The sequence below is a fragment of the Crocodylus siamensis genome, chromosome 4 (assembly GCF_052110815.1).
Source record: "Crocodylus siamensis isolate JL-2025a chromosome 4, ASM5211081v1, whole genome shotgun sequence".
Taxonomy (NCBI): domain Eukaryota; kingdom Metazoa; phylum Chordata; order Crocodylia; family Crocodylidae; genus Crocodylus; species Crocodylus siamensis.
In genome coordinates this window covers 186,019,501-186,045,088 of record NC_143398.1, presented here as the reverse complement: position 1 = coordinate 186,045,088, position 25,588 = coordinate 186,019,501, and the positions used below count along the sequence as shown (strand labels likewise).

Genomic DNA, 25,588 nt, shown 5'->3' with positions numbered 1-25,588 from the left:
ACAGAGACCAGAAAGTGACCTGGTTACTGACAGAAGTCACTGAAAAAAAAAAGTGATTTAATTAGGCAGCAACCTAATTAATACCCAGTAATTTATCAGGCAGCGATTCATCCAGTATTCTTCCCGTGCAATTCATTCCACTTGATGGATGGCTACTGTCAAGCTCCACCCTAATAAAGCAGCCCTGGCACTGCCATTAAGATGCTTGTGGAAGAGCTAAGGCAGTGCTCCCCAAACTTTTCCTCAACCTGGCCCCTCACTCCCAACTTGGGGCCCCTACCTGCCAGGTGCCCCACACTCCTGACCCATAGCCCCTTGCTCCCAATCCACAGCCCTCCACTCTCCCCAAGTGGTCCAGGGTCAGGGCCTACAGCCCTGCCCCTCCACCCCTGGGCTGCTCGCCATGTCCCCATCAGACCAGCCCTGCACACTGGATCCAGTCTAAGGACCGCCATACCGCTCATCTGGTTTGACACCCAAAGACAGCCAATAGTGATCCTACTCTCCCTCTTTAGAGGAGGCAAAGTTAAAAGTAATGCCAGTGACACAAATTAATTTTTTGTTCACTGTTTTTATTTTCTGAATACTCAGAATACCAAATATTACAATTTAGAAAGAAAAGCACCAAACTGCTCCACATGAATACCTGAGCAAAGACTGAAGGCAAAATGTTCACCACTATACCCACTAGCACATTTGTGAAGTAGAAACACAGGTAACACGTTCACAACACTCTACAGAGAGTATGACTGATAAGTGGCACTTTTTGTGAATTACAACCATTTATATTAATGCAGCAACGGTAGTACACCATACAAAAATATACAGAAAAATAAGGTGTATTTAGCACAATATGCTGTACAAAAGTACTCCAGAAGTCATGCACATTCATGTGAGAAAGACAAATAAAAATTAAATTCTAAGTACCTACCACAAACAGTGAACTCTTTACAAAACACATGAAGGTCCCAAACTAGCTCCCATTCAAATCAAATTGTCATTGACTTCGGTGGTGAAAGTACTGGTACCTAACAGCATGATGTTGAGGGGTGCTGGCAGCATTTGCCTTTCTTGGACCTCAACTGGAGATAAAAGGTACTCAGTGTCATTCCAGAACTACTTAGCACCTCACATGATCAGTCCTAATGATTAAACTTTATCATATACTGCATGAATGGTATCTGAAAACTCAATTATAATCATTTTAATAAGGAATGAAAATTGATTATAGCCTCAACAGTCACACAATTATACTTAAGACCCTGTCAACAATGTCTCTAAAAACTTAAAACTGCTGGAGTTAACTCTACCAAAAACAGTAACATCAGGTTTAAAGCAGCCATACATCTCAAACTGACACCCCCCCCATAAAAGTCAATGGGACCACTTCAAAATGATGACATTCCAACATAATTTATTTTTAAATGTTTTTAAGCACTCGTGACAGGATTTAAAAAAAAGTTTTAATTGGTTTTGTGCAGATCATTAGTCTATATTGATGTCTGGACAATAAAGTAAAAGGTTAACTGCAGAGAAAAATTATTGGGCTCGAATGGTTTTTAGGGTTCAGTGGGAAACATCAAGGATTCAAATGATTGGTTGGTTGTTTTTATGTTCACACCCACCCAAAAAAGGTTGTTTTTATATCAGAAATTCAGTAATTAGAAATGCTATTTACAATTCTGAAAAATGTTATTTGAAGTTTAGGAATGTTAATTTTTTTATTTTATTTATTTTTTAAGAGATCTCCAAGTAAATCCAACAGCAAAACTTAGAAAAGCCGGTTTACTTTCCTGAAAAACTTTACAAAGTGTCAAGCTACAACAAAAACAGGCATTTCAGGTCCTCTTACTTATCAAAAGAGGCAAAAAAAAGAATATGTATAAAACTCCTTTCCAGTTATATATCATGTTTCTGAAGAAAACTGTTGACATATTCATCTGCAAAGGAAATATCTATATCCTTTGTAGATTACATGTAAAAAAATTCTTCATAAATATGATTCACTATTTAATATACCTTTTTCTTTGCTTTTCCTTTTAAGGAACACCCAGATATTAACTTTTCACTATTTAAAAAACAATGCTTTCTGTAATTGCTAGAGCTTTAAGGTCTCCAGAGGGGCATGGGGAAAGGAAAGGAAATGAACTTTCTTTAAAAAAAAAAAAAACAAACCCCACGCAAGTATTACATGTAATCAAAATTGGGGAGGGGCCGGGGGGGGGTCATCCCCCACCCCAAATGTACACTTAAAGGTTAAAACTCAATTTTTTTTATCATCTATTTTTCTTTTTCTGTCATAATAGCAAGATTTGAGAATATAGCATCAATTAAAATTCTGAATTTCCTGATTTTGGTTGGCCAAAACCAAAACTCATTAAATAAGTCTAGCACAGTTAAAAAGTAATGGAGGTTTCTGAGAAGGCTACAGCTACAGTAAAGAAGCTTTCAGAAATTAACTTATTCTTCCCCAAACCAAATTGCAGCATGATCCCTATTTAACAAAACATTCTTTGGACAATTTGAAATGGACTTTCACAATGGCATCTAAGGCTACAGAAGTATAAATGCTACAATTGCAGTGTTAATTTAATGATTTAAGGCACAGTGTTTTGCCCCACCAAACAGTTCAAAAATCACAGTGAGGAAGTATTAAGTCCTTTTCAATTTTGATCTGGCAGCACTTTGATTACATGTCATGTAGAGTGCTGTAAAATGTTACAGTTGTTAACTAGTGACGTCTCAAATATTGTTCTCCAAGCTGCACAATTAATGGAACAATATTAAAGCCAGTTTTTTCCATTAAAATAAATGTGTAAGATTAAAAAAACAAACAAACCATAATGTTTCATGCATTTTTTCATATTTACAATAAATATAAAATGTTCTCCTAGTTTTTTGGGAAAAGGAAAAGAAACCTTTGTTGGCATCTCAATGATCACACAAAGCTTCAATACCTTGACAATCCAAGGGACAGATGTTAAAGAAATTGAACACATCTGTCAGTGTTCCTCTCCATAGGTATGACATTTAACAGTATTTGGATACCTATGCCCAGGTGGGATAGTACTAGAAATCTTTACTTGTAAGCCATCCTTACAGCTATGGTCTTAAGCCTGCAAAAGCTCCACCCAACGTAGGTCATATGAGATGCTTGCAAAATCACAATATGTAGTAGGATTGCTTCTAATTAAAGATTATGTACATCAGAGCTGAATCAGAGCTAAGTCTCAAATCAAGTTAAAAAGGGCTAAGTAATGCAGTCCCTGCTCAAGCTTCAGTTCTCTGAAGTACTTAAGCAAATAACTAAGGTCTGTGCTTAAGCATCTTACAGAATTCTGTCTGGCCTGATTAAAGGTTGCAGGATTGTCCCCCAAATCATTTAAAATGGATTTAAAAACAGAAGTAGCATTTTTTTTAACCAAGGTACAAATTCATACATTTTATTTACGTTATAGTGAATAATTTAAATAAAAAGTTTGACTGCATTCTGTCATAAGTAGTAAATGTATCAAACCAAGTATTGCAATTGTAAAAGGTTTTCAAATAAACTTAAAGATTTTAAATACATGTTTATTATGAATGCCTAAAGTTCCAGTTTAAAAAAAAGTAGAAAAATGATTTTACTTTAACCCAGTGTGGAGTTGTTACATGTTGTTCATTGGCACAAATAACCAGAGGTATATAACAGTTGCATGTAGCTTTGGTGGCAAAAGTGCATGTTTTCCTAACATAATGAACATTTTAAAACAGTTTACAAGACAGTGCTAAGTGTTATAAAAACTAGCTCAGTTATTTTCCAAAAAAGAATGTAAAAAGTCTAACACTAAAACTGAACATGTCTTAAACACTTGACATGAAATACAAAATAAATCTCAAGATTTTAAGCTGTTTTATAGTTAGCAATTTATAACAGCTGCAGCATCATTGTATAAACTTGCTAAAAAAGCACACAGCAGTTTTATTACACTGCAGAATCTGATAACTATGACTACTGGAGTCCAGATGCACATGTTCTCTCCCAACACCTTATAAAAAAAGTGATCATGACAAGTTGTTTATAAATGCTTACAGGCATAAATTATATTTATATTGTATCAAAGTGTAGACAGCAGATACAGTAGATTTGAATTTAACTTATCACCTGACTTTTCATGTGTTTTTATTACCAGACTCTCTAAAAATCAGAGTTTTTGTCAAGAACCAAGTCAAGGAAAGCAGCAGTTTTCTTTTGTTAATTATTTTCATCAGACAAATTTAGTTATATTTGCTCATCTATAACCAAGCAGTTAATTTACATTTTGTTTTGTTCCGTACCATTGCTTCATGTACAGAGCAGTCCCCATTTCTTCTACTATACACTATAAATAGAATACTTGTTTTTACTGTACTTCTAAGTCTTATTTTATTGTACTTTTCACTTTTAAATGTGCAGTAGCTTGCTACTTGTATCAGCTCACTAAAAACAAAAATTGAACTGTGCTGAACATTAAACCTGACTAAAACTAAATAAATTTCAGCTGCCTCTATTTTTTTGAAAACAAAAGTCTATTCTAAGAAGTTCAGACACAACTTGCAAGAGCCCAGTCATAGAGCAAAACTGAAGATACTACTTTTGGATACTATTCCTTTAGGTTATGGAGATACCCTATTTGACAATTTGCAGATAAAGTCAATATAAATTCTTTACAATTAACAAAGATGATATGTGCGTAGCTATTATTAGAGCAATGCGACGGAATAGTGACAAAAAGACAAAGAGAGAACCTCCCCACTCCTCCGACACACAGATGCACAAACAAACATATGCTTGAACACACTGACCAGAAAGATTATAGATACCAGGTTAAGAACACCCAGGGAAAAAACCCCAGGAAAATCCTGACTTAACTAAAAATATACACTTAAAGCAACTGCTGCTTGAGTGTTCCTGTCCTGTTTTCATTCTATTTCTGAAAGCTTAAAACAACATCTAATGAACATCTATATTATGCATCATGCTCCCATCTAAACTTGGCAGACATCCACTTAGAACCTGTAAGCAAAACATGTTGCAACATCAATACTCTCCCTGCAGCTTTTATCCCTTTCAGCGACAGAGAAACAGGGAAGTTAATGGATGGCATGATACATGAGTGACACTAATGTAAAAGGGGTAACAGTCCCAGTCCATGTAATCGGCACTGCAGGACACTATTTTCAGGTAGATGGCTAATTCTTTGGCCCCATTTCTCTGCATACCAATGCCCATCCTAACCCTGAGCGAGAGTTCCTGTAATACATCACAAGTTACCTTGCTTTTCAAACTACTTTCACATCCTCCCACTCTAAATGTGAATATATTCTAAATTAGAAACAAACTGGAACCACTGAAAAAAATTAAAATGATATTTCACACAATACATGCCAAGAATTGTTTTACAAACTTTGAAATAAAATATATAAATAAAATGTGTTGCAACTATGTATACTATTCCTTACAGAGTCAATTCAGAGTCTGAAAGTGGGTACACCTGTATTTCTAATGGTTTCAGGTTAAAATGATGTATAATGACAAAAAAAACAGTAAATACAGGGCCTGTCAAAAAACAGCAATTTATTTCCAAAAAAGAAACACAAATGTAATCAGGTACTTAATCAAAAGATGTATTCTTTGTACTGGCCACCACACTGTCTTTTTTAGTAACAAAAGACAAACATCATTAAATATTACATTAATGGAAGCAAATTTCTATAAATATTGTAACAGCATCAAACTTGCACAGGGGCAGGTGTGGAAGGATGGATGTGCCAACAAAAAATGTCTCAGTATTGAAAATAACTCATTGGAAAATTATTTTATGCATAAAGCATTTTTTTTTTTTTTTTAAAGTGCCCAGGCAATGGCTTTGGATTCCGGTTTTTAGGTGTTCAACTTGACATATCCTAAAGGGGCATGTTTTTTGGAGACTTGGTATTGAAAGATCAAATAAATCCATGTATGAAATTTCAAGCTGCATGTTGAAATACTTCATGTGGGATTCAGAGAAAAACTGCAAGTAAATTCTCAGTTACAAATCACTCACAATAAGAAATTAAGGGCATGTCCCCAAAATGAGGGAATGTAGCTGCCTTAAAGAGGCCCTGAGAGTATGTTCAAAGCCACGCTTACGTAGTCTTGTTTGGGCATGTTTGTTGGCACATACTCAGAGCCACTCCAAAATGGTTACATTGCCTTACTTTTGGGATTTGGAGTGTAGAGAGTGGGATTGAGTGGGCAGGGTACATTTCAAGTAGCAGTGTAGACAAGCCCTAATAATAACCAATTTTATTTAGCTGATTGAAAAGAAGGTTAAGAGGCTATTTAGTCATAGTCTATACGCTGTAGATTTACCACTCAGAGTAAAAGGTTCTTACATAAGACACAGTAACTACAAGTGGAAGTTGAAATCAGTAAAATTCAAACTGGATATAAAACTTTTTTTTTAAATGATGGAAGTTGCCACTAGAACATCAAAGGATGTGGGAAATTCTCCATTGACTGGGGTCTTAAAATTATACGCAGGATATCTTTCTAAAATATATAGTCTAGTATCTTCCCTACCCCTCTACCAGGCTTTTAAATTTAATTGAGGCAGGAATTACTATGGAAATTTCTATGGCCTGTGACAGAAAGAATGTCATACTCCGTGACCATAATGAACCCTCCTGTCTTTTTTATTGTAAAAAAGTTATATCAAACAAAACAAGATATCTTAGACTGAGCTATGGCAGTGTGTTTCAGAGTCTGCTGATACAATCATGAAAATGGCAAACTGTTGTAAAGTTTAAATAAATATCCTGAACTCAGTTTATGCACACGAGCATTTTTCCCACAATTACTTTGAATAGCAATTCATTTCACCAGTGCCCCATTGAAGTCATAGCAGTAGGTGTAAAGAAATCAATGGATCTTCCTTGGCCAGTAGGAAACTATTCAATTTAACTAAGGATGGCAAAAGTCAAACTCAGACAACATAATAAACAACAATGAAACTCAAAGCAATGCAATACAATAAATGGCAATGAAAACTTGTATACACAAAGAAATAAGTTTTCCTCAAGGAAAAAAAAAACACCCTGCAGATTTCTTGGAAAGTTACTTGGCTGGACTAATTTCAGCAAACTCTACTGGTTCCACTGTTCTCTCTCACCCAAGATATACCCACACAATTAACCCACAATAAAAATACTTGCTACTCTATTCCTTTTCATCTGAATAGGAATTCTAGAAAAAAAAGAGATTGCAGAACTCTGCTACAAGTATATGTACATACAGCTGCTTGTAGCTAGGTGCTATATTTCATGTAATTTTGTTCAGAGGACTTTCTGATTTATAAACACAATACACAGTCTAGTATTTAAACATTTTGATTAGAAAACTAGCACCTAGATTAAAAGATACTGAACCAGTGTACCATTAACTACCATTTTTAAAAGATGTATACTTAAAGCAGTCTTTATGATACATGGATAGGGTGAACAGCTAGTTTATTTGTGAGCTGAAAAAATAGCAAGGTGCTGCAAAATATTGTCTCAAATTCCTTCAGGATTGGAAAGTTGCTGTTGAAACCTGTATGAGTCTTTCCAGTCAGTTCAACTGAATTGTGTTCTAAAAACAAGCTGGAATTAAATGGAGGCACTTCAGGTAAGAACAATTCCATACAATAGAAAAAATGGGCTTAGCTCTCCTGCTGCATGAAGCATATGCTGTAAATTAACTGATTGCAAGTAGATCTGTCAGGAATACCAGAGAGAAAGTACACACACACACAAAAGAAAAGAAAAGAAAAGAAAAAAAAAATCAAGCAATTGTTCCTTCTTTGCTTAGAAACAACCCATCAGATTTACAAGGGGAATAGATCATTTTAATCAGTAAAACAGAGGGTTTTTCCATTTGAAAACATGCTAACCAAAGTGAGGCATTTCCACACATCACAGATAACCATTTTTGATCATTTTATTAGTTGTTACCTAGATGCTATGATACCAGGATGCTAATTTCTAGAGCTAATTAACATGATCAAATATGTCCCCCTATTATTAAGAACTTGTCTCCACAAGGAAGTTAATGCATAGTAAGGCAGGGTACAAACTGACAACCAATCAAGCTATTTCATGCTTGTTGTTTGCATTGACACTTTTGACCAGATCCTATTTCACCTATTAGATTCTAAATCCATTTAGGCACCTAAATACAATCCTGGTCCACCCTGCTCAAGTCCCTGAAAAAAAAAGTTAACAAAGGCTGGGTTCTCCTCTTGCTTGCTGCTTTTTGACACTTAGGTCCCTGCCACATGTTTAAATTAAAGCTGGATACAGAACAGCTCTAGAGCTGTTACCCATTTTCAAGCACTAACTTTGTAGCTGTTTGGCTCTTTTTATACCTGGAAACATTTGTATTCTAATATTATAAGAGCCTAAGTCTGCCTGTCTGTCTGTAATGCTTTATTCACGCTCTGATTGACTGGAAAACATCCAAAGCACGAAGAAGTGTTCTGACAGAAGGCAGCCCACCACCATGATGGTGGGGACACAGGGGATTGGGGGGGGGGGGGGGGGGGGGGGAGGGAGGGGGGCAGGGAAGAGGCCAGCCTTGCCCCCACCCCTACTCCCTGCAGGTAACATGGTGGGGGAACAGGCCTGGGCCCAATGCAGGGGAAAGGGGAGTGGGTCGGTGGGGGGGGAGCGGGCCCAGACCCCAAACAGCAGGAGAGAAGGGGGAGCTGGCCTGGATTGGGTGGGGGGGTGCTCCATCCCCACCTGCTTCCCCCCAACCATTTTTGACAGGGAATTGGTTAGTGGCATGATGATTACTTCGCACAGTTTGTCGGTCTATAGTTACTGCACAATTAACCAGTCAATTGTGTAATATATGTAATGTGTGGCAGGGGCCTTAAGCTTAAGGCTAAGATGATGGTATGTTTAAAAAGTAAGCATATTAACTTTTTTTCAGGGACTCCAGAAGAGTAGGACACTGCTTGGAGGCCAAGGTCTCCTTACACACCTAATAAGTGAAACAGGATCTGGCCTTTAGTGTACAAAGTATGAGGTAGATTCCTCCACTCAAAGTAATGGAAGTGACCCTGTCCACACAGGACATTAATACTGAATTGCTAGGGTCTTGTACATTTACATGCTGCCTTACTGCCCACCAACTTTCCTGTGTAGCTAAATCTTCAGAGAACTTCAGAATTGGACCATTTCTGGAGGAGACTGGTAATGTTTCATAACAACATTGGAGAGAAATGTTCATGAATCTGCTGGTATCCTTCCTGAATAGAAAGCTATGTAATTTACCACTCACACAAAGGGTGAAGTTTATAGTCCACCACTACTTTCAGCGATCTCACAAATGTGCAATAAACATAGATAGAACATTTGATTTGTTAGAAACAGGTCTGTAGAAGCAATATATTCTGTTCTTACAGACAAAAAAGGGTAAATTGTGTAGCTTGTTAATGTGGCATAAAATGTGTAAATGTATTCTTGGCAATGTTGTTTTTTGTGATACTCACAGTGCACTTGAAATTTGTTTGTGAATTTTACTCACCACATTTTGCAACTCAAAAAAAATGCAAATCCAATGCATATATGTTATAGGGCATTCTGAGAAAAAACATGTTTCAACATGAAATCAAGTGAAATTAAATATCAAAATTTCTGCAATGTGAATAACGAGTATTGTGTCTACTGAAACCTAGAACATTTAAAAGTGTTTCTCTACTAAAAAGAAATTTATGTGCACAGATACATTGTAATTCTTTCATCAATTTTCCTGTTTAGTAGACCACAACAACAAGCTTTCTGATTTCACAAAACTTCAAGCTTGCAAAAAGCATTCATATTTCTGTCTTTTTCTCTCAATTATGTTGATTAGAGATTTCAACTTCCACCATTTCCAAATCTCAGCTTCTGGGCTTTTTTCCTTATTTCATTTGGTAAACTGAAAATTATACAAGGCAACATAAAACATGTAGAAGGAGAGAAAAAATAACAAAGTATGGTACTCTGTATAAGTGCATTGGTCCGAAGGCCACCACAGCAACAGACAAAGGAAGTGGAAATTGCGCAGCAATCTTCAACAGTTTACTGTGATAAAAAGAGACCAACAGTTTGATGCTTGTTATAACCTAGTCATACAGCAGGAGAAACATCTGCAAATACACCGTTGCACTTTTTTTTTTTTTTTTTTAGAGACTAACATAAAGATTCCAAGATTTTGGATCTTTCAGTGAAAACAACAGCTTGAAGGGACACAAAAATGCTTATCTAAGAGCAAGAAAATATCTTTTTAACTTTCATTTTGTAAAATCTGTTTTTGCAACTACTTTAAAGCCACTTTCACATGTGTATGATTTTAATAGTTGGGAAAATAGATGTTCTGTAATAGTTTCACACCCACCTTTAATGTTTCACACCACCTGACATAAGTGGCACTAGTTGGAAGCCAAGGCACAAATGGGCCAGGAAACTCTAATGTTTCTTCACAAAACTCATTGCCCTGCACCTGCTCTACTGGCACCCCTACACATGCGGGGAGTCTGCTCAAACACGTAAGTTGACATGGGCTGGCTGGCAGCTGCGAGTCAGTGTGCATCAGCTCTGAGAAAATGGTGGAAAGCTTTGAACTAAAACACGTTCGATGTGCTTTAGTTCAAAGTGCATCACTGCCATTTTTCAGTGCTGACACATGCTTTGCCACTGATACATTTGCTTCCAATGCAGTCTCAAGTACTTTTAATTAGCGCAGCTTGCATCAGTAGCACATATAAAAATGCCATTGTGCTCTCAACTGAAACTATTCACGAGGTGCAAAGGTCAAGCTGAATATTTCCTATGCTATTTTGTTCAACAAAAGCAAGCTATTTCAGTTTGAACACCATTTATTATTCATGAACACTAAGTTTTTCATGAACCTTTTTTACTAATTTTTGTCTACACAGACATTTTTTCCAGCCAGAACATTGTAATTTTGGAATGTGAGGACACTGACTCTGAGCAGCTTTTTTCAGTTTAGTTTAAATAGCTTCCAAAATTTGGCATAAGTAACACTATAAAAAAGGTACCCTTACATTGGAAAGTGTGTCCAAAACAGTCAGAGCAGTATAAACAAGTAAGGAGATATGAATTCATACCATAATTTATACTATTTTTAAAGTTTTCCCATGAGGACAATTCATAACATTCCCAAAGAACTGTTAAGAATAAATGAATCGTGATGGGAAGGCTAAGAGATAAGATCTTGATCTGACAGACTGCTCAGGTGTCAATTCAAAGCTACTGATATCCTGCTTGGCAAACACAAGTTATCTGTTAGATTTAATGAGATGCAGCAGACTTGTGTGAATTTTTAAAAGGTATCCACTCATTTCAAGGTTTAACTATAAAGGTACAATGAATATTAATGAGAGCTGAACAAACTTTTACACATTGCAAACAAAATTTAGAATGGAAGTGGAAGAGTAATTAAAAGCAAAGAAAATTACAGAAGCTTGATATCAGATGGAGAGCCTATACAAAAATTGGAAATAAAGCTATGGTACCTTGATTTTACTTTAGTAGTACTTGAATTCATGAGAATTCCCAAAGTGGGTACAAGGATAATAGCCATAGGTCTACAAGGATCAGGATCAAGTCTAATATTGTACCTGCAAAAGAAGTGAATGGAGCAAACGGTAACATTACTTTCACTCTCTTTAACCACTCTATCATGTAAAAGTTAAAACAGTCAAAAGGACAATGTGGCAACATACAAACAGTTAATCACATGTGAATAAAAAAACCCACGTAGGATTATCCTCCACATAAGCAACAATAGGCTAGGGCCACAAACAAACATTAATTTCTAGTGATGGAAATTTTCCACAGCTAGATATGAACCCACGAGTTGGAAAAGAACAAGCATTCAGTCTGCAAAAGTCTCTTTTTGCCCTGCTCCTTGAGCCTTCCCAAGACTAGGCTGATCCTAGTCTGGGGAAAGTATGGCCTACCCCAGGTCTTCTGTTCCCAGGGGAACTGGACTTGTGTGGCAAAGGCCTGCTGTCTGCTTCTCACACTGAAATTCATGGAGACTCTGATGTACGAAGCAGACAGAGGCCTCAAGGCACTGCTCTCTCTGATCGACTCCTAGTGCCTGGGAGCCAAGCAGACGGGGCACTACCAAAGGCTTCTGCCTTCTTCCCGCTCTGGGGTCTCTGGAGTGAAAAGTAGGCAGGGGTCAGTGCTGCTCTGGGTGCTTGACTCCCAGTGCCCAGAAGCCAAGCACAGGGAACAGTTAAAAAAAAGCCTCCTGCCTGCTTCTGACATCAGGGACTCCAGTGTTTGAGGCGCCAGCAGGAAGCAGCTGTTCCTCCTCTTCCTTCCTGGTCTACGGGGGGGGGAAGGGGAAGGGGAAACTGCCCCTATTATCTTCTCCAGTCTCGGGTGACCGTGGTCTCTGAAAGGCACTGGAGCCTTTGCCCATGGCTCCACTCCTCGTTGTCCCTGGTGATTGGATACCTAGTACTATAAAGTTATTCATTTAGAGCCTTTAGGTTCTGTCATAGACCAAATCATTAATACTCAAGGAACCTTTGCAAATTTGAAACAGTAGTAATTTGGGAGTTAGGTACTAAGCAGTCTATAATACTGATTATTTTTTGTAGGCAATTTAAAATGTTACCTGAGATTTTTTATCCAATAAATTAAAGATGGAAAACTGAGCAACATGATCCATGTGAGTAAAATGATTACTGTAACATGCATATTAAAACCGTTTACGACTTCATCAGCAACTGCACTAGTGGCGAGTGACTTTGCTGCTTCTCCACTTCGATCTACTGAACAGCAGTTCTTTATCAATTCTTTATTAGCATTATTTGAAGTTTCTTTTGAGTGCTTTGGAGCCTGCAAAAAACCATGAATTGTTAGGAGAAGGAAGATGGGACTAATACAAATCTTAGTGTAACAGCAGTGTGCCATTTTTTATTCCAGAAAATAAAAAACTGCAATTTATTCAGAACCAGCCCAAAATTTAGAGACCCCAGAATGGTGGCTCTCTAATAAGCCACAAAGAGAGAAGCTCAAGAAACTGAACCTAATCTAACTACTGAGCCTCTTTTTAAGAGAGTGGCTATACGAGTCCAGGGAGGAAGGATGCAAAGGATTCAGAAATGACCTAAAAGTGGGGAGCAGAAGGGGAGAGAAGAAATGGAATTCCTAGAAAAACCAGAATACAGGGGACAGAAAAGAAAGTGGGTGAAAGACAGTAATACATGAAAAAAGGAGAAGACCATGCAAGCTGGAATAGGGGACGTGCAGGAGTGAAACAAAGGTTCAAAAATGAGAGAAAAGGAAATTTAGCAAGATATTTCCCAAGTAGCAAAGGGTGTTTATCATTGATTACATAATGATACAAAAGAAAAATTATTCTGATATTTTCTAAGTGCTTAATAGTGCCTGAGATTCATATTCTTATCAACAATATAAAAACCCAAAGGTATTACCTTAGTGATCTCAGGACTACAATAGTATTAATACAGACAATAATGAAACAGATTGCTCAAGGGTCTCTACTCTTTCCTCTTTTACACTAACAAACCAGACCAGTCACCAACAAAGCTGAGAGCTCTAGACCAGGGGTCAGCAACCTACACAGCCTGCAGGCCAGATCCAGCCCATGAAGACTGAATCCAGTCCATACCAGCTCGGGGAATCAGCAGCATGCCTGTCAGAGCAGCAGAGGAAGCTTCCCCAGGGTTCTATAGTCTGCCTTGTTCTGAATTCTCTCCACAGCGTTTGGGAGGGGCAGGTAGGATTTGCAGTAGGGGCTGGGTAACAAGCAACAGCCTGCAACAGAAAATGGGATTCTAAACCTTGTTCTAGACTGTTCATCTCCTTCTAGGCTTATTTCCATGGAGTTTAAAATTGCCAAAGTAGGACAACTGCCAAATGGACTTACCGCATTAAGAACTTTTTGCTCTACTCTTACATTCACATGTAGTTTAACAACCTATGAAAAGACAGACACATTTACTTTTATATTTGTTCTACACAATAAACCTATAATGTAGTCTTTGGCCCCCCACCCCCCATTTTTTATTTCCTGGGAGCATAGTTCCACTAAGGCCTGTAACACCAACAATGTCCCCGGGCACTCCCTTAAGGAAAGCTCCCAAAATTTTGCATATTCCTGGCCTCTTGTTTACCTAAGTTTTGTTTATTTAATTCCCCTCCCTCTTTCCTACGAATCCCTTAAAAACATATTCAAAAGATGCCTCCATTTCCAGAGGTTCTCTGGAAGGTGTACATGTGATGGGGCTTCCTGTCTGCTTCCCACTCTGGGGACTCCTGGACACACAGAGCCTTCATGCAGATCGCACTGACCTCTTTTGGGCCACAGGGAATCCACAGAGTTTGGAGACTTCTCAGCCACTCAATCCACTATGTGGGTGTGTGCATTGTCCCCTCTTCTTCACCCATGAAAAATTTGGGGAAAATTCTATGTTGGGATTTTTACAGAATTTCCACATTAAGATCCTCTTTCCTATTAAAATTCCAATGAGGGGGTTTAAGAGGCCCTTGGACTTTATAATGAAGGTTATTCAAAGCTTGAAATATTTAGAATTACATGACTCGCCATATTAGATAGCTGTGCAAATGACAATGGTATGAGGCCAAAGTGTATAACTCATTTAAGAAATATTATCAGATAAATAAAAGTAAAAAGCATTGGTTTGTAAAGTACATCAGTTAAGTTGGGATTTTACAAAATAAAGTTATTTAATTCAAATATCTTTAAAATCCCAGAAAAAGCAAATTTGTCTATAGTTTCCCTAAATACTTTAAAACTGATACTGGATCAAATCTTTATTGTTTGAATACCTTGAACAAGTAGTGAAGATAAATAATTAATATAGCAAATGCCCCACAGGTGGTCCAGCTAATGAAAACCAGAAGAATGGTCACACATGATCTTTTGGGTGTGACCAACCTGCTGTCTTTAGGAAGCCCAGAGGGTCTAGAATGACAAAATTACTGTTAGTCTACTGCAACAGAAAGAAAAATCAGATTCTAGTTTATGAATGGTTTAAAAAAATAAATAAATAAAATTATGTAGTGAATTAGGCTGTGGTTTTTCTTTACATTACTAGAAATTAATAATTAAATTTAGAATAATATTAATCAGTCATGTCACACAGGCAAACTGCTAGACTGAGCTGCTCTTTAGCAGTCAGTTTTTCCCCCTTATCTCATACCTCCATCTGTTCAAGAATGTCAGACAAATTAAATTGATAATCTTTTAATGCCATAATTGATAATAAGTAACCATGTTTACTCAAATAAAAGACAAGGCTTTTTCTCCTAGTTAGTATGGAAAAAAAAAATCACATACAAGGAAATCTCACTAAATACATTGTCTGTCATTAGCAGCCAAAAGCAGCATGTGCTCAGTAATGGAAACCAACTACAAAGTTGATTGAATTCAGCCAACGCTGAGCATGACTATAAAACCCAATGCCCACATTGGGCAAAACAAGCTGATGGGAAACTACCACCAGAACAGGTTCATGTAGCCCATCTGAATAACATATATATGGTAGTGGCAATTAAGTGTAGCCCCCTTCACTGGTGACTCTTTTACAAGTCACAGTGAGCCATACCATTGCATACAGCTCACCCAGAACCCTCTGTTGCCTCCTCTCTCAGCCTGGCACATATGATTAGTGTGGCCCTGCTCTCCACAGAGTGAAGCCATATCAGGTTGCCCTGTTCTTCACCTACATAGGAATTTTTGGAGCACCCCAGGACTTGTGATAAGAACACCCACTTTCAGTCACAAGTGGGGGCTAATTAGCACAGGGATACTTTGTGGGGGGTATTTGGAGTACATGCACATACTGAGTAGTGCCGAGCTGTGGCGTCACTTTGACTCTGTTCACTCGAGTGGGGCCAAGCCCAATGAACTGTGGTAAATAAATCACGAGCCTTTCACTTTTGACTAATATAATGCATTCTTTATACTACATATAAGTAGGTGCCAAAGTCCTGCTTAAAAATGTGTTAATGGAGCACCTGTGCTAAAACATGCAAGTTTAACAAAAGAAGGGAACATGCATAAATTCTAAGTGATGGATAAACCAAGTGCATAGATACTATATGCAAAGTACTATGTTTAATTTCATGGTTATTGCTTTCAAATTTGCTTACTTCCATGTGCTCAGGGAAGAGCAGGGTCTGACAGAAGAGGGGGAAGAAGCTGCTAGGGGAAAAAGTTGGGGGAAAAACAGAGAGCAAGGGGCTACCTGACCCCCCCTCCACCCTCCATATTTATTTTCCCTGCTGTAGCAGCAGGAGGGGGACAAAGTCAAAGCAAGCCTCCAATAATTAGACTTTATACTTGGAATATATTTTAAAAAATTATAAACTTTTCATATATAGAATCCATTATTGGGAGGGGTCTTCTTCTATTCAAGTAAATATGGTACTACTTGTTTGTCTGTTTGTTTTTTTACTTTGCTTTAGTGTATATCAAACTTTATATAATTGTTTTCATCAGTCATTAAATCTTTGTGGTTATCATAGAAAGGCAGTATCTGCTATTACACATCTGTCACGGATGGCCCTGCGAGCGGCCGTGAGCTCGCGAGCGCCCCTTTGCCGTGCCAATTAGGGTGGTCTGACACCCTCTACTCGCCCGCCACGTCTTTGCTGTTGAGGTTCAAAATGGGAGGCTGCCTACTCGCACCTAACAGCACCTTGATGGTATCACCTCCGCTCCAAAGTGGGGGGTACTCTCGCCCCAGCCTTATGGGCAAATGCGTGCCTCCAAAACCTCCCCTTTAGCACGCCCCAAGCCTCGCAGCTGTGCCGGGGGACGTTGTCTGGTCCCCTGCCCCTTGGGTGCTCTCCCTCTGGCGCCCTGGGCTCGTCGCCTGCCTGGCGCCCCTGGGCCGGGCTCTCACCCACTGGCCTATTCCTGACGCCCTTGGGTCTCCCTAGCTCCTCTCACCCCTCTCGGGGTCTCCGCCGCGCCCTCTGCGCTTGCGGCCCCACTCAGGGTCTCTGCCGCGTCCTCCGCGCTTGCGGCCCCACTCAGGGTCTCTGCCGCGTCCTCCGCGCTTGCGGATTTCCCGTGTTTGGGGCTCAGGTGGCCGTAGCCGTGCCTGGCCCCCTTGACCCTTTCCTGGGTCGTTTCTGTTCTGCGCCCTCTCCGGGCCTCGCCCTCTCTGGGCTTGTATCGCGCTCTCGGCACAGCGCCCTCTCCGGGCCTCGCCCTCTCTGGGGCCTGTATACCGCGCTCTCGGCGCCGCGCCCTCTCTTGGGGCCTCGCCCTCTCTGGGGCCTGTACCGCGCTCTCCGCGCTGCGCCCTCTCCGGGCCTCGCCCTCTCTGGGGCCTGTACCGCGCTCTCCGCGCTGCGCGCCTCCCGCGCTTGGGGCTCAGGTGGCCGTAGCCATGCCTGGCCCCCTTGACCCTTTCTTGGGTCTTTTGCCCCACTGGGCAAAGTGCCGCCCTTCCGGGCCGGGGTCCAACCCCGTGCTCCGTGCCACTCCGGCACAAACCGTTGTGCCCCCCTGGCACTGTGCCCCTACTGGGCACCCGGAGCCCCCAAACTGCTGGGGAGCCCCGCTGAGGCCTCCTCGCTCCCCTACAGCCTCACCCGGTCCTCCGGTTAACTATAACTCAAGCCAAGCCCGAACGGCTGTAACAAAACCAACAAAGAGCTACCCGCTCGTAAAGCCAACTCTCAGCCCCTCTCAGGCTCCCAGCCCTACCTCTCATCAGGGTGTTCTCGTCCCTAGCATCATTGCAGCCGGTCAGTAAAGTAAGGCTGCAACCCCTGACTCTGGCCGCTCAGCTCAGCCACAGAGCTCCTGCTCCTGTGGCATCCAGAAGGGTACTGCTAGCTAGGCTTGGGCCTAGCTGTTTATAAGGGCCTGGCCCTGCCCCCTCCTGGCCACATGACCTGCCTGGTTGCCCTAGCAACCCCCATCTGTGTTGCTCCAGGGTGCTTCAGCAGCCCTATTCCTCCTGCTAGTAGCAGGCACCCTGGTGCCCTGTTACACCTCTCCTCTTCCTGGGGCATCTCCTTAGGAGCAGGGCGCGGGAGTGCCCCGCGACAACATCCAACATAGAATCCAGAGTCCCAAAAAGATTCATTTTATGAGAAACATTCTTCCAGCACAGATGTTTCCTGGTCATATCAGGAAGGACAGGAACAGATATTCTGATTCTTTGAAACTGATATAACAAAGAGTATGTCTATGATATATAGGACAGTACAAAGTGGAGATACACAAGCCAGTTTATTTAGACATACCCTAAAGGTCAGAAATGATTTTGAGAGATCATATGGATCTTTGAAAACTCCTGGCGCTCTGGTGTAGTGCCCGAAGACTGGAAGAAGGCCAATGTGGTGCCGATCTTCAAGAAAGGGAGGAGAGTGGATCCGGCTAACTACAGGCCCATTAGCCTGACTTCTATCCTGGGGAAGATCTTAGAAAAGTTTATTAAGGAGGCCATCCTTGAGGGACTGGCCCAGGCTAACATTCTAAGGGACAGCCAGCACGGGTTTGTTGCGGGTAGGTCTTGTTTGACCAATCTCATTTCCTTCTATGACCAGGTGACCTATCACCTGGACAAGGGAGAAGAGATTGATGTCATATATCTTGACTTCAAAAAAGCTTTTGATCTGGTATCCCATGATCCCCTCTTGGCCAAACTGCCCAGTTGTGGCTTTGGCTCCACCACGATCCACTGGCTGGGAAATTGGCTTCGTGGTCGGACCCAGAGGGTTGTGATTGATGGCAGTCACTCATCATGGTGCCCTGTGACCAGTGGGGTCCCTCAAGGCTCTGTCCTGGGACCCATACTGTTCAACCTCTTCATTAATGATGTGGACACTGGAGTCAGGAGTGGACTGGCCAAGTTCGCCGATGACACCAAACTTTGGGGCAAAGCATCCATGCCAGAAGATAGGCGGGTGATCCAGGCTGACCTGGACAAGCTCAGCAAATGGGCAGACGAGAACCTCATGGTGTTTAACACCAAAAAATGCAAGGTTCTCCACCTTGGGAGGAAAAACCTGCAGCACCCTTATAGGCTCGGCAGTGCTACGTTGGTTAGCACTACAGAAGAAAAAGACTTGGGGGTCATCATTGACCACAAGATGAACATGAGCCTCCAATGCGATGCTGCGGCTAGTAAAGCGACCAAAATGCTGGCGTGCATCCATAGATGCTTCTCGAGCAAATCCCGGGACGTCATTCTCCCCTTGTACTCGGCCTTGGTGAGGCCGCAGTTGAAGTACTGCGTCCAGTTTTGGGCTCCACAATTCAAAAAGGATGTGGAGAAGCTTAAGAGAGTCCAGAGGAGAGCCACATGCATGATCAGAGGTCAGGAAAACAGATCTTACGATGACAGGCTGAGAGCCATGGGACTCTTTAGCCTGGAAAAGCGCAGGCTCAGGGGTGATCTGATGGCCACCTATAAGTTTATCAGGGGTGACCACCAGGATCTGGGGGAACGTCTGTTCACCAGAGCGCCCCAAGGGATGACGAGGTCGAACGGTCACAAACTCCTGCAAGACCGTTTCAGGCTGGACATAAGGAAGAATTTCTTTATTGTCCGAGCCCCCAAGGTCTGGAACAGTCTGCCAGCGGAGGTGGTTCAAGCACCTACACTGAACACCTTCAAGAGTAAATTGGATGCTTATCTTGCTGGGATCCTATGACCCCAGCTGACTTCCTGCCCTTTGGGCAGGGGGCTGGACTCGATGATCTCCTGAGGTCCCTTCCAGCCCTAATGTCTGAGGAGCGTTATAACAGCAACAAAGAGAATGGGGGTAGAGGGCATGGAAAAGAGGTGGGGACACAGACAAAACCTCTTTAAAAGTTTGTTTTTGAAAATTCAGTGGACAATCTCATTAAAAATAGCAAAAAAAATTACTTTAGAATAAGAACTGAAAAACAAAACAAACATTTTCACCTGGTAGAACTGGATGTAGTGATTTTCTGAGAATCAGAGAAGATGAAAGATCAATAAAGCACCTTGAATTCTGAGATGCCCTTAAAGGTCAAAGACAATAGGATGCAGAACGTAGTAAAGAACAGTGTTGGTCTTAATCTGGAATTAAGATTCACTATGGGTGAATAATAGCAAGAATTCAACACCAAAGACAGCAAACAGCTTGGTTCTTAAGAGAAAGATATTATATTATATAACATATGTTCAAACAAGATAACAGCATGACTAAATGGAGGTATCAACAAAGAAAGTCCTCCAAAAAAACATGGCAATCTGCCAAGAAAAATATACAGGAATTTCTCTGTTTAGATTATGATGATCAGGCACGCTGTGCAAAACATCTAAAGATGCGTGTATTCTGCTATGGGACAAAAAGGAAACCAAACATCATCTAAACCAAGGATACCAAGCTCATCCAGCCCCATGGGCTGAAGCAGACCCACAGACTGGCTGTATGCTCGAGCCAGTATACAGGGCTGGTCCAGCACAGGCAACCCCAGTCCTGTGTGCTGGCTCTGGTGCTGGTCTGTGGATATAATATGGATTTGCCCCAAACCTACATGTGGTACATGAGGTTGATCTGAGACCCATGGGCTGGATCATATCTTCAACATCCCTGACAAACTCTATGTGGGAGAACAAAATAAAATTCAGAGAAGCTCAGACAGAACAGCAGATAAGAGGAGCCAAGACAACTGGAGGTACTGGATCAGATACTTGTGTTGGAGGATCCATATAGTAACCCCCTCCCCTCCCAAAAAAAACTCTGAACAGAGTGCATCAATTTACTGGTCACCAGAGCAGACTACGCAGTGTGGGTTTTGCTGACTTCAATGCCTCTATCCTGAATGTTCTCAAATATAGCGTGCATTCACATATTTCAGCCAAAACAGAAGAGCAAGAAGGAATTTAAGAGGAATCTGTTTTTAAGAGCCTTACAAACTAAAGAGCAGGAGTTATATCACTTGAGATGAATATTATATTCTATTAACATTAAGTACAGCGAAGTTGAAAAGTGACACCATGCATGCTTGAGATGTGGCAGTAACTCAGAGCACACATCTACTGAACAGAAAGTCAAAAGTGTTAATATTCATAAAAGGTTCATATGGTGAACCTGCTCTTTGCTCAGAGAGTACCTACTGAGATAAAACCAAACTAATTTTCTGATGCCCCACATACACACCTTGCAGGTGACCATGTCAGTGTACAATTATTAAAAGCATATTATCCACTGTTTACTGTTCTATTATTTACTGTTCTATTATTTCAAATTATTTTTATTCTTCTTACATATTTTAATATTCTTTACATTAAAAACAGATTAAAGTAGTTTGCAAACATTATTTGTAAATGACATTTCCTGCAGACTTAAATGCACATCTGAATAATTTTTACTAACTCCTTGGTGTGTTTCATAATTTAGGGCATCCGATACTAAACACTAAGGGCTAGATTCTAAGTTTAAAGATCTATTTCCACAGCTGTTTGCATTATTGTGCTACTCCTGAAGAAACACAAGAAGGATGCATTTTTGTTTTGAGAAAACTGGAAACAAAAAGGTAGCGGAAGGAAGAAAGAATCAGCTTATGCCTCCTTTTATGAGCATGCAAAACAAGACATAATATGATCCTAATACTGCATTAGTAACATTACTGGAAAGCACTGATGGTCAAGGAACGGATTTGGTTGAACTATTCTGTAGGATGTCATCCACACAATTTATGAATTATCTTAAAAGAGTTTAGAGGAGTGAAATAAATTCAGACTTTCAAAACACATTCAGTGCAATCTCTCACCAAAGGGACGCTACCCCAGGATCAGAGGGAAGGTTATTTTGTGGATTGAGAGCTGATTAAAAGATAGGAAGCAAAAGGTAGTCTACATCAGTGGTTTTCAACCTGTGGTCTGTGGACCCCTGGGTGTCCACAGATGTTATGCCTAAGAGGTCCACAAAAGATTATGATGATCAATCAAAAGTATGTGAATACCCACACTTACAACTCAAAGGGATCAACACCTCCATTTGAAAGTTTCCAAAGGAGTCCACACCTCTAATCTGAAATTTTTTAGGGGTCCACAAATGAAAAAAAAGAAAAACCATTGGTGTAAATGGTCACTTTTCAGGATGGAGGAAGGTCAAAAGTGGAGTCCCATAGGTATCTGTGCTGGGCCATATTTTGTTCAACATTTTCATGAATGATCTGGAAATGAGGCTGCACAGTGAAATCTCCAAGCTTGGAGACAACACCAAATTGTTCCAAGTAGTCAAGTCCCAAGCTGACAGAGAGGAGCTGCAAAAAGATCTCACCAAGCTAAGTGAGTGGGCAAAAGAGTAGCAGACAAACTTCTATGTCAACAACTGCAAGATAATGCACCTGGAAAAAAATTACCTCTGCTCTATGTACACAGTGTGGAGTTCTGAACTAGCCATTACGACTTAGAAAAGACACCTTAGAGTCATTGTACACAGTTCTTTAAGAACATTACTTCAATGTGCAGCAGTGATCAAAAACGCCAATAAAATATTTAGCATCGTTAAGGAGGGAACTGAAAACAAATGGAGAAAATCATCATGCCATTATGCAAATCCATGGTGCACCCACATATTGAAAAAAATGTGTAGTTCTGGTCCCCACGTCTCAAAAAGGATGTTATAGAATTAGAAAAGGTACAGAGAAGGACAACCAAAATGATCAGGGGCCTAGAGCAACTGCCCTACCAAGAGAGGCTAAAAAGGCCAGGGGTCTTCAGTTTGGAAAGAAGGCTGAAGGGGTATATAATAGAGGTCTATAGCATCATGAAGGGTATGGACCAAGTGAACAGCAAACTATTGTTCACCAAGTGACAGAGTACTAAAACTAGGAGGCACAAACTGAAATTAGTAGGTGACAAGTTTAAAACTGACAAGAGAAAATACTTTTTTGTATGCAGTGCATAGTTAATTTGTGGAATTTGTTGCCACAGGAAGTCGTAGAGGCAGATAACATAGCCAGGTTCAAAAAGGGACTGGATAAATTCATAGATGTCAATCTATTAATAGCTATAGAGCAGAATGGTTGGGAATGTTTCCCCTGGCCTCTCTAAACCAATAAGTGGTTGATGCTGGAAAGGGTCTTGTAGGCAACAGATCATTCTAGATATGGCTCAGTACTCTCCTATTGGTCTGACCCAGTATGAAACATCTTAAATTCTTATGGACAAAATAAAATAAAAAACAAATCAAAGACATATAGTATTATGCTGTTTTACCTTGTCAAGGCTAACCACAAAGAAGATAAGAGCCTTAGAGATGAAGAGAAGAGTATGCCACCCCAAAAGGCAATGCCTGTCCCAAAAAAAAACAGAACAAGGGACACAAGAGGGAACCACACATCCTGATTATTCAGCACAGCAGTATCCATCTCTGGTAAGAACAGTGCATCCCATACATCTTTAAACCAAGCAAACCTGCCAAAAATATGAAAGTATTATTAGTTATCTTTTTTCATCATTGCTACAAGCCAAATGTAGTCATTCTTATAGCTACATTTCAGTAAGATCCACATGAAAAGAATCTGAGTTAAAGGACTCCAACTGTTTTAACAGAGGCTTCTATTTTGGAAACTGCTAAGCAAGACAATAGAAAATAACTTACCCCAATAAAAACGTAATAATATTCAAAGCGGGCTCTACTTTGTAGGGTCTGGCTGTTCTTGAGAGTACAAGAGCAAAATCTGAACACTGACCTACAAGGAAAAAAAGCCAAACTAATTTCTTCCTTGCTGCAAAGCTCAAAACAAGAGCTCAATAATGAAGAATGAAATTGAGAACAACTTTAAAAGTTAAAAGTTAATATTAAGTAATGTAGCAGTGGTTTATATTTTTACTGCACAACAGCAAGGCTCTTACCAAATGCTTATTAATTAATTGATTGATCAGAGCCAGATGTCATGGAATAACAGTTTTAGATAAACAGACTATAAAGTTTGTGAATTATACTAATATCACTTGAGGCTGAAGAAAGATGCTTTTCAGCACAAGGGCCTGGCTGCCAGTTTTTTGTAGAGGCTTGCTTTTAGCTTTTCAAATACAATCATGCCTTGTCAGTTGAAGTCAGCCAACAAAATCTGTCTTAATTTAAGTAATGTCTTCAATATCTATTACCATATTCAACATGTTACTAGACTAACAGGCTAGTTCTACATTCTTACTATATTTTCTTTAAACGTCTGATAAGGTAATTGTGTGTGTTGCATCACTCACACATAAGATGGCATTTGCTGGTGGAGGATAGTAATAGGAGAGAACATTGTGCTTTCTAAAAAATTATTTCCTATATTTTACTTTATAACAAGAGACTTTATGTTCAGACAGCCTTCATTACCACAGATTTCAGTTACAGCAACTACTAAACTCTACAACATGATAGATTCTATATACAAATACAAAGGTCATCACCAGATCATCAGCTGGTGTAAATTTTTATAGCTTCACCGAAGCGTACAGTGGCATAACAAACAGAACTGGTACCTGGGGCAAACCATGCAAGAGTGTGGTGGGGCGTGTGCTCAGAGCAGCAGTGAATTGGTTGGGAAGACAATTTCAGTGCCCTCCTCACCTGGTGCCTCTCTGGCCCACCCCCTGTCACACTACTGTTTGTATATGAAACAGCATTAATTCACAAATATACTTAAATACACACATGCATAAATAGTCCATACTTTTATACAACACAAAATGTTTACGAAATGAAGACAGAAAATTTTGTCTGGCAGAGATAGCACAGCTAGATGCTCTTAGAATGCTTACAAAATGATTTTGCTCGCTTACTATACAAACTGAATTAGATAGCCAGAAACTCCAGAACCTCAGTGACTGAGTCCGTTTTAAGGCGACAGAAGAAAAGGAACACTTAGGCAGCACTGCACACACACACAGTGCATACTGTTTCTTCTAATATTCCAGTTTTTCCCATGACATTGCTAGTTAAAATCCCTGAGTTGTTATAGCTTGCTGTATATTGATATTAACCACCATACAAAAAGAGAAATTTCTAGCAGACTAGCAGTAGCACATAAAAAAGGCTGACAAGATAGCAACTTCCCAAGTGTCATGACAGAGTACCTGGGAAGACTATTAAAAACAAGTTATTCCAGAAAGCAACTTAAAGGTGAAAACACTAAATACAGATAAGTTCATAAAGTACCCTTTGAAGCAGCCACATGCATGATTAGAGGTCAAAAGAACAGGCCTTATGAGGAGAGGCTGAGAGGCACGGGACTCTTCAGCCTGGAGAAGCGAAGGCTCAAGAGTGACTTGGTGGCAGCCTATAAGTATATAAAGGGTACGCATCAAGAACTGGAAGAACATCTGTTCACCAGGGCATCCCAAGGGAAGACAAGGTCTGCCACAAACTGCTGGAAGACTGTTTTAGACTGGACAGAAGGAAAAACTGTTTTACTGTCTGAGTCTCCAGAGTCTGGAATAGATTCCTTACAGAAGTGGTGCAAATATCTACTCCAGATACCTTTAAGAAATGCTTGGATGCTTATCTTGCTTTGGTGATCTGACCCCAACTG

At 40.2% G+C, this 25,588-nt stretch overlaps 1 protein-coding gene across 2 annotated transcripts in view; it reads right to left on the bottom strand.

Moving 5' to 3' along the window:
• Positions 1 to 551: 551 nt before the first annotated feature.
• Positions 552 to 25,588, bottom strand: part of PGAP1 (post-GPI attachment to proteins inositol deacylase 1) — a 62,788-nt gene continuing 37,751 nt past the window's right edge. For both annotated transcript variants that reach the window (XM_090045196.1, XM_090045197.1), the window contains exons 21-27: positions 23,665 to 23,755; positions 23,280 to 23,477; positions 14,884 to 15,019; positions 13,961 to 14,011; positions 12,683 to 12,906; positions 11,565 to 11,669; positions 552 to 10,110 (exon numbers count right to left, since the gene is read on the bottom strand). In XM_090045196.1, coding sequence (XP_089901322.1) covers positions 9,972 to 10,110; positions 11,565 to 11,669; positions 12,683 to 12,906; positions 13,961 to 14,011; positions 14,884 to 15,019; positions 23,280 to 23,477; positions 23,665 to 23,755 — 944 coding nt within the window. In that variant the 3' untranslated portion in view covers positions 552 to 9,971. The remainder of the gene's footprint in view (positions 10,111 to 11,564; positions 11,670 to 12,682; positions 12,907 to 13,960; positions 14,012 to 14,883; positions 15,020 to 23,279; positions 23,478 to 23,664; positions 23,756 to 25,588) is intronic.